The following is a 10,000-nucleotide window of genomic DNA, read 5'->3' on the forward strand; positions in this document are numbered from 1 at the left end:
GTTCCTCAGGACTGACAAGAATATCACATGAGGTAAAAACTACTGAAGTAGAATGAACAAAGATCGAAATGAATCGGAAGGTACTGAGATAAGGATGTCGAAGCGTTTGGAAGAATTGATCCACTTTTTCATTCATCTTTCTAGTGATCGCGTTCATTCAAAATGACAAAATTCTGGTTAATCCCTTTTATCCAGTCTATTCCTGTTCAACTACTTTATGATTGCCTTGTTACCTAAAGTTAATCCCATAAATCCTGTGGTTCAAAAGATAAGATTACTCTCCATCAAAATCATTATTCGCATCAGTTTTGCTCTCTAACAGTCGTTAATTCATTTTCATGAAACACATCGACAAAGTTATCTTTCCTTACTGAGAAATTACCTTTAACACAAAATCTTTATTCAACTCTGTTAATTCTTAGTAAATTTGTGAACCTTATATATCTTGTTAAATCCATTAAATTCCCTTTAAATTCAATAAATATAAACCAAATTAAACCCATAGACGCTCAGTAACGCCTGAAATCAAATTCAGTTACGCATACGCCTCTATTTCCACCACTCCGTCGGCGTCACCGACACATAGTAGATTCATATCAACCGAGCATCTGATGTCAACGCCAGTCCCTTACGACACTCCTGATTGGCTGTTGATAAACCAATCACAGGGCTGGAAACTATCAGTGTCTCGAGAGATATTCACATAGGCAGGATGTATGTTCCACTTCTCCTGAGGGATGCGTCTTTCAAAAGTAAGCCTCAAAAGAGGTGGACCATACATCCTGCCTATGTGAATTCTCCCGAGAGACTGAGAATTTCCAGCTCCGTGATTGGCTTATCAACAGCCAATCAGGAGCGTCGTAAGGGAATGGCCTAGGCATCAGTTGCACGGTTGATGTGAATCTACTATATAGACGTAAGACGTAACACCTGATACCGTGCGATCAATCAACACCCCCTTCCAATCCACAGGTGCTTCTTCGCCTTCAGCAGCGTCACCACCTACCCCAGCGCGGAGGGGAGACTGTCTCTCCGCGACCATAGATTTTGTAACGACAGTTTCCGGCGCTAAATCAGCCACCCAACGCCCGATCCTTTTTTGCTTACCGGTAAGAAGGTAGACGGAGGGGAAGGCCCTTCCCAGCTTGTTAAGAAGGACGTGCAGGAAGGAGTCTTGGGGTATGGCAGACAACGAAGGGGCATTTTGGTCGTACACGATGATGTCGAGGGCGTCGTGCAGGTCGGACACTTGGCACGCTTGCTGGAGATAGTCGTGCACCGATATCTAGCGTGGAAGAGGAGACTTTTATTGCGATGACTAATTTTTCCAAAGAGAGAGAGAGAGAGACTTGGTTATCGTAGGTTAACAAGTTGGTTGAGAGAGAGAGAGAGAGAGATTTGGTTATCTTAGGTTGACAAGTTGGTTGAGAGAGAGAGAGAGAGAGAGAGATAATTATTTCATTTTGGAGGTCTGCATGTGGTAGGGAATCCTTAGCAGGTGTGACGTTGTGGTCACTCCTTAATGGTAATTCAATCTCCCTAACAAGAGACACTGGAGGTTTGTGGTATGGCAGGGGCAACTTCTCTCGCTAAAAAAGAAGTTTCTATTAAACGCGAGGTAAATTTTGTCTGGCATGATGGAGCGATATCTGATGTTTGAATACAACTTCTGTCTGAAGGAAGTTTAAACTTCTTTCGAAGAGAGACTCGAAATGTAAACATGCAGACTCTTAAAATAATTTTTTTTTTTTATTTCTCGTCCATAGTCGTCTTCTACACATAGTTCGAAATGCTCAAATCTCATGCGACATGACTCCATAGCATTTCGTTCAAAATTCACTAACTGGCAACCTAGCATGCTCCATATTTATCTATTATTTCAATGCGGAAACGCGATTTTTGCATACAATATGGACATAATATGTTTCATAAGAGTGAAATCTGTCATATATGTCAAAACTGTAAGAAAATATCACGTGTAGCAAATTTCAGAAAAAAAACTCTTTCGAAACATTTTCAAAACTTTCGTTCACACATCGCTGAAGCATTTGACCAAAATGAAGTCGTCATCAAGCATCAGTTTAAATGTTAATTTTAAAAAAACGAAAAAATTTGTTATAACATTAATAATGCTTCCAAAGCCAACAAAAAATTTGATTGCTTTTACACATTAATGCTGAAAAAAAATGTAAATATGTATATACAAAAGTAGAATGTGCCCACCGATATCAACGTGTGAGGGGAGCGTGTGTGACGTATCATTAGTGTCTGTGCAACAACAACCACCCGGTGTAACATAAGTAGGTCTACACTGAGTAGCAACAATGAAATTATCTTGAAAACGCTTACTTTATATGTTACAGGAATATTTGGATTTTCATACATAATTAATTGTTATAATTCTTAAATATTTAAAAAAATTATGGCATACTAGCGAATATTCGCCTTTGCAATTATTCTTTTGTCAAAGCCAAGATATTGTTCCTAGGCCTATGTGTTAGATTTCTTTACTATACAATTAACAGTCACATCTCTCTATTGACAATTTCTGGCCAGAAAGCAAATGAAGTTATCTACACATTCTTGTTCTTAAGTAACCTTATGAAAGAATAAATTATACTCCAAAAGCGAGGAGACGGACTTTTAAGAAAATAATATTTTAAAGCAGTTGAAAAACAAGTGTTCTATACGCCTTGATATTAATACTTATGATATTTCGATTAATAGTCATCTTCTCCATATAATCAAAATCATCATCTTTTGTTCCTCAAGGAACAGGTAATCTACAAATATAAACATTAGTAACATTACATCTCATAAGGCTTAGATTTTTCTTTTGGGCCTATAAATCATTTTGCAACATATAGGCAGCTTAAACGCAGCCTAAAACTTCAACATTCAAAGAAAACTGGTTGTAATTCATATTCCTATTGTATTTGTCAAAAAACAGATAATCTCTACAAATAGATTCATTAATTACAGATTATATCTCAGAAGGCTTACATTATTTTTTTAGGCCTATAAAACATTTTGCAACATGTAAGCAACTCAAACACAGCCGAAAACTTCAACTTTCAAAGAAAACTTGTTTTAATTCATATTCCTACGTTGAAAATGTTGTTATGACTTGAGCTTATTAGGTCTACTGTCATAATGCAGCAGACGTAGTTATGTTGACCAGTTCGAGGAGCATGTAAAGTGTGCTTTCATTGATGGCACAACTAACCTTATCTCACCGCACTTTGAACTTAGCAGCATAAAAAAAAGTAAAAATCAGTTCAAATCACGCAGATTACGAATTATACCAATGCATAAAAGGGATCATATTTATATAACCATAGGGAAATTTGGATTAGCTGTGAATTCACAAACTTTCGGACATGTATGACATTAGAAAAATAAGTATAACACTACTTGGCAACATCACGTTGAGTCTGAGAATCTGGACGATACAAAATGAATCATGTCGCATGAGATTTGAGCACCACTGTACGTGAGCATGTTAGAGAAGTAAAATAGAGAAATATATCTAATAAAAAATAAAACGCTTGCATGAACATACTAATTTAAAATAAGTCATATTGTTCATCAATGCATTTGGTGTAGTACGGTAATGAACGAAGGGAATTGATAGACACAAGAAAACTAAATTAAAAAAAGGAAAATTGTACCAAAAGGAAGACTAAATGTGTCGAGTAACAAAGTATTGAAATTGGATTAAAACAAAATCTGGGACAAATATCATGTAAACATTTGGGTCATATTGACATATATACTGCCATGACAGAACTGTGTCATGTGAATTGTAGTGGAACAAGAAAAATACAGCAGAAAACTGAATTGGCTTAAACCACTCACCGAATCTTGTTGCAGTCTTTTCTTTCGGATTTTGGATGACCAAACGTTTATAGAGTTGAGTACATGAGAGGTGTTGAATTCACAGAACGTTCTGCTATCGATTATCAGCGCCTGCGAATATAAGTTCAGATTGAATAAAAATAATTTAGTACTATAGTAGATTCACATCAACCGTGCATTTGATGTCTAGGCCAGTCCCTTGCGACGCTCCTGATTGGCTGCTGATAAGCCAATCACAGGGCTGGAAACTCTTAGTCCCTCGAGAGAGTTCACATAGGCAGGATTTATATTCAACTTCTCCTGAGGATACGTCTTTCAAAAGTATCCCTCTGGAGAGGTGGACATACATCCTACCTATGTGAACTCTCTCGAGAGAGTGAGAGTTTGCAGCCCTGTGATTGGCTTATCAACAGCCAATCAGGAGCGTCGGAAGGGACTGGCCTAGACATCAAATACAAGGTTGATGCGAATCTACTATAGCATACTGGCGCGTACAACTTGCTTCTAGAGCAAACTGCAAGCAAATACACGTATGTTTATGTCATAATAATGTTAATATTACAATACTACATTAATTCTTACATTATTATTTTGTTTCAATATGAATCACATATCAAAGGAGCTGGGTTGAGAGCATTTCAAAAAAATATTAGAGAGCATTAAATATGATACATGAGGCAATCATACGGGAAATGCGGACGGAATCTTGGGTCCCCAGTCCTGAGGAGGATCCCAGAGTAGCTGGGACTCGGATTTGATTGAGGGGGTCTCTATAGACTTACTTCCAGCATTTGACGGGGCTGGGGTGACTTCAGGGGTTGATAAAGTGATGATATACTTATTGTCATTAGAATTGACGTGAAAATACCAAGTACACAGTGAGGGCATTTTACTGGCAGTCACCCACTACCCACTGTCTAATTGTCTGTCTCTGAGGGCATCTTTTGACACCTGAGTACCATTGCTGTTTGCTCTTCTGTACTTATACGTCAGTTTGTCTCGCCTAGCTGCTCTGGCCTTTATATATATATATATATTTACTAACCTTATAGACCTATTTACTCTAGTTTTAACTACTTAAGACAGCTGTGGAACACTGTCTGTCGTCTTATAGTATTGTATTGTTAACTGTAAATATGTCTGCGATCTGTTTCCCTAGTAGCCTAGTGTATCTGATTTAGAGTACCAGTCAGTTTTGTGATGGTACCCAGGACATTGTCTGCTTTGATATGAAAGTCTGTTTAATTTGTTAATGTGCCTCTGTATCTCAGCACCGTCAACATCTCTATCTCTCCTGTCTGCAGCCTGTCTGCTCTGGACTCATCCACCTGTCAATCTGGGCCTCACCTTGTCACTCTTGCTCTTAATGAGGGAAGCGAGCTTGTGTGGAGTGATGGTTTTGATAGTGTCCATGGCTTCTCCCGCTGCTACTGCTGCTTCTCCTCCTCCTCCTCCTCCACCACCTCGCCGCCCTCCTCCTCCTCCTCCTCCTCCTCCACCACCTGCTTCTGCTGCTACTCCTCTCGCCCCTGCTTTCGCTGCTGTTGCCTCTACAGCCTCCAAGTGTCGTCAGCTTCCCCCACCAGACATCCGCCTGCTGTCCACCAACACCTGCAAAGGAGGCAATGCAAGAATTCAGTGCAGGATTCCATGGTTCAGGGTGCAAACCTAGCATTTTAACATTTACAGTGCTAATTAAGAAGATACGCGTCGTGCTTAATAGGGTTCGTATCATGTTAAGAAGATACACGTGGTACTTAATACATGTCGTACTTAATAGGGCGTTGGTCATGGGTTCGGGTTATGTTAGAAATACACTTGGTACTTAATACACGTCGTACTTAATAGGGTTCGTATCATGTTAAGAGGATACACGTCCTGTTAATAGGGTTCGTATCGTTAAGAAGATGCACGTGGTACTTAATAGGGTTCGTATCATGTTAAGAAGATGCACGTGTTTAACAGGGTTCGTATCATGTTAAGAAGATACACGTCGTACTTAATAGGGTTCGTATAATGTAAGAAGATACACGTCGTACTTAATAGGGTTCGTATCATGTAAAAAGATACACGTCGTACTTAATAGGGTTCATATCATGTTAAGAAGATACACGTCGTACTTAATAGGGTTCGTATCATGTTAAGAGGATACACGTCGTACTTAATAGGGTTCGTATCATGTTAAGAAGATACACGTCGTGCTTAATAGGGTTCGTATCATGTTAAGAAGATACACGTCGTACTTAATAGGGTTCGTATCATGTTAAGAAGATACACGTCGTACTTAATAGGGTTCGTATCATGTTAAGAAGATACACGTCGTGCTTAGTAGGGTTCGTATCATGTTATGAAGATACACGTCGTACTTAATAGGGTTCGTATCATGTTAAGAAGATACACGTCGTGCTTAATAGGGTTCGTATGATGTACCCGGTTGTTTCAAGGCGTCTGACCCATAAGTAGAAAATGCGATTTGAAGATAATGACATCTCTTTCAGTATATACAGTAATACAAGTCTGTTTTTATAATGGTATAAAAGACAATTAAATCAGTGTCTTAATTGCACTCAGGAAAAGGGAAGGCAAGAGTTGGGTTTACGGCTAAGCCTCAAAGATTAACGGATTCGCAACTCTAGTACCTTAAAGAGTGCATTTATATGTTTAGATCTTTAATGAACAACAAGAAACAAAAGAAAGTTATATATATTTATATATATAACTACCATGGATCCATGGATTGTTACTGTTATTTACGTGTTTGACATCTACACAGACAAAGTTAAACCCTTCTGTGCTTCGTAGGCTATTATTATATAATAAAAATTAACAATATTTTGATATATGAAAAAGATCGTCTACATTATATATATATATATATATATATATATATATATATATATATATATATATATATATATATATATATTATATATATATATATAATATATATATATATATATTATATATATATATATATATATATATATATATATATATATATATATATATATATATATATATATATATATATAAAACAGTGCTCAGACTGTAGACGAAGCATTTCCCGTCCCTCGTATGGAACGTGTTTATGTGGCAGAAAGTCGAGAGCAAAATGGTTGCCAGCGAGCCGCCGCTATTTATCACAGGTATTTGCATATCCCGTTCCAGTGCCGCAGTACCCTACGTACATGCCACTGCGGCCCTAATCCAAAAATTGATGATGTGAAGGGATTCCAGGAAACAAACAATCCTTTTCTCGTGTTTTCGTAACGCGAATACTTTTGAAATAAAATCCAATCACGAAATCATTACGCAAAAGCATGATTTTTCTCCTTTCGTGAATTATTGCATATTTTCCCCTTTCGTGAATAACTGTATTTTTCCCTTTTCGTGAATTACTGTATCCTCCCCTTGCTTGAATTATTGACAGTGAAAAATAATTACACGAATACAATTGCATGATTTCTTTGTGCATTATGATCCCCTCATTCCAGTCATTCTCGAGGAAAGACGTGAATGATGTAAGTGGAAAAATTCATGAAGAGTTCTGGCAGAAAAAATTGTATCAATTCGTTTAAATATATATATATATATATATATATATATATATATATATATATATATATATATATGTGTGTGTGTGTGTGTGTGTGTGTAAAAGTGTATGTATATGTGTGTGTGTGTGTGTGTGATATGATGATGATGTGTGTGTGTGTGTGTGTGTGGTAGTATATATAGTATATATATATATATATATATATATATATATATATATATATATATATATATATATATATATGTGTGTGTGTGTGTGTGTGCAATTTAAAAACACCTTATCGTGCTTCTAAGAAAACAATAGAAGGATCCAATGTAATATTCTTGTTTATCCAGACGAAATATATTTGTGGAAATATTTACAAAGATTTTAGCTTTCGTCCATCCTTCTGTGGACTTGCTCAGAAGGATGGACGAAAGCTATAATCTTTGTAAATATTTCCACAAATATATTTCATCTGGATAAACATGAATATTACTGTGGATCCTTCTGTTGATATATATGTATATATATATATATATATATATATATATATATATATATATATATATTTATATATATTTTATATTTATTTTGTATTTGGCTTTTCTCTAATGTCATTTCAGAACTGCATAATTTACTGTGCTTCTGTTGTCAACAGAAGTGAGCCATTCAATGACTCATACATCTAATGAGGGAGGACCTTGAATACCGGACTCAAACACACACACACACACACACACACACACACACACACACACACACACACACCATCACGACGATGACCACTTTTAGCTCTTGTTTCTTGTTTTCTCAATTCACCATTTCCTGCTTAATTCGTGGTCCACTGTGCTTTTGGGATTTGTCTGTCTCTTCCGAATTTAGTCATTTACCGCTCATTTTATTTTTTCCTTCTGCAGTTTCACTTTCGTCAATCTTCGTTCGTCTCCAGCACCAAAGTTTCTCCGTATTTGATCCAGGTTTCATTTTCAGTTCGTTGTTCTCAGGGTGTATTACACCAAAGAGTACAAACACCAACAAATTCACACTTCTCTAGTATACAAATTTTGTAGCATCAGAATCAAACTTCGGAGCACCACCATCTGAACTTTCCAATACTCAACTGTTCCCGAGTTTTCGTTCTTTGCTGACCGTTTACTTGTGGCGCGCTTTGAGCATTCAGCATCCTCTTTTCAATGAAGCTTTCCATATCTGATGTTGCGTTTGTGGTCTGTGACGTTCTGCGTGGTAGAGGGATCTCCTCAGAGGGGGCACGGTAGTTTGGGTAGCGGCCAAGAACCTTCTTCAAACATGAAATCTCACAGACTGCGTCAAAGTGCGTCTTCCACTCTGTACCATAGACTTGGAAATTGACGTTCATGTTTCCTTGCGTGAGGGTACACTTAGGATTACACGTTCCTTGCCTTCGATTTTTGTCGACTGACGAAGAAGCTCGAATCAACTTCGATCTCAGTCAAAAGAGAGTCTTTACGTAACTTACTCTTAGAGTATTGGCAAAACTGTCCTCTGATTAAGGGAAATTAAAATATCATTATGCTTCACGGAACGAGGAAGGCGGCTCTAGAGAACGTTGTACACTGCAGAAGTGAGTGGTATGGAAGACCGATTAAAATAGTTGATTCTCGTGTTACCGATTTGCAAGCCTGTCAAATTAAATTATTTTGTATTAACTGTAACGTTTTGGCATTTTAACTGTTATTTTTCAGTCATTTATGAACGTTTTGTGAAAGTGAACTTGGGCTAGTGAAGACGATGGCTTTCCCGTTTGTTACGCAAGCTTATCTGCTCACTGTGATAGACAACAACGGTTGTGATAATTCAGAAACAACATGTTGTTGTTTCTGATTAAGCAGTCTTTCTCCCGGATTCTCTGATAGTATCCTCGTTCTAAAACATCAGCATTTTTTTAAAAAACGATATCTGGTTCATTTTTAGTTTGGCAACTTCCTGTAACTATAGTAGATTCACATCAACCGTGCATTTGATGTCTAGGCCAGTCCCTTGCGACGCTCCTGATTGGCTGTTGATAAGCCAATCACACGGCTGGAAACTCTCAGCCTCTCTCGAAGTTCACATAGGCAGGTTGTAGATCCTACTCATGCGAACTCTCGAGAGAGACTGAGAGTTTCCAGCCCTGTGATTGGCTTATCAACAGCCAATCAGGAGCGTCGTAAGGGACTGGCCTAGACATCAAATGCACGGATGATGTGAATCTACTATAGTTTATTATTAAAAGAATTCAGACCATTATTTTGTTATAAACTGGGGGTTTTCAGATAGCCAGTTCATGATAAAAACAAAATGGTGGTAATTTTCATGGATTTATTTATTTTCTAAAATGAAATTTTCATATAACACGTTCATGTTCAAAATTTCTTTTATTTTCCAGATAACTTGTTGATATAAAAATGATGGCAGTCTGCAGGCATTTGGTATACATTGAATTTTTTTTTTTTAAGTTTCAGATTACTAAATGAAGTACTCAAGAGTTACTACTGATAACGAGAGCTACTCAGGATGTGGAAACGTATTTCAGCCGCAGTAAGTTTATCTTTCCTCATCTTTTTAGAAGTGTTGTAGATATTG

The 10,000-nt window shown here is 37.2% G+C and overlaps 1 protein-coding gene and 1 long non-coding RNA gene across 3 annotated transcripts in view; one reads left to right on the forward strand and one right to left on the reverse strand.

The window, feature by feature from the left end:
* The window catches only part of LOC135215233 (mucin-2-like), a 47,326-nt gene extending 41,857 nt beyond the window's left edge, over positions 1-5,469 (reverse strand). For both annotated transcript variants that reach the window (XM_064249740.1, XM_064249741.1), the window contains exons 1-3: positions 5,206-5,469; positions 3,859-3,969; positions 1,108-1,285 (exon numbers count right to left, since the gene is read on the reverse strand). In XM_064249740.1, the coding sequence (XP_064105810.1) occupies positions 1,108-1,285; positions 3,859-3,969; positions 5,206-5,271 (355 nt within the window). In that variant the 5' untranslated portion in view covers positions 5,272-5,469. The remainder of the gene's footprint in view (positions 1-1,107; positions 1,286-3,858; positions 3,970-5,205) is intronic.
* LOC135215236 (uncharacterized) overlaps positions 1-10,000 on the forward strand; it is a 526,566-nt gene that overhangs the window by 225,862 nt on the left and 290,704 nt on the right. Inside the window, exon 2 of the long non-coding RNA XR_010314625.1 lies at positions 9,874-9,955. This is a non-coding gene — a long non-coding RNA (uncharacterized LOC135215236). The remainder of the gene's footprint in view (positions 1-9,873; positions 9,956-10,000) is intronic.

Source organism: Macrobrachium nipponense, chromosome 5, assembly GCF_015104395.2.
Source record: "Macrobrachium nipponense isolate FS-2020 chromosome 5, ASM1510439v2, whole genome shotgun sequence".
Lineage (NCBI taxonomy): Eukaryota > Metazoa > Arthropoda > Malacostraca > Decapoda > Palaemonidae > Macrobrachium > Macrobrachium nipponense.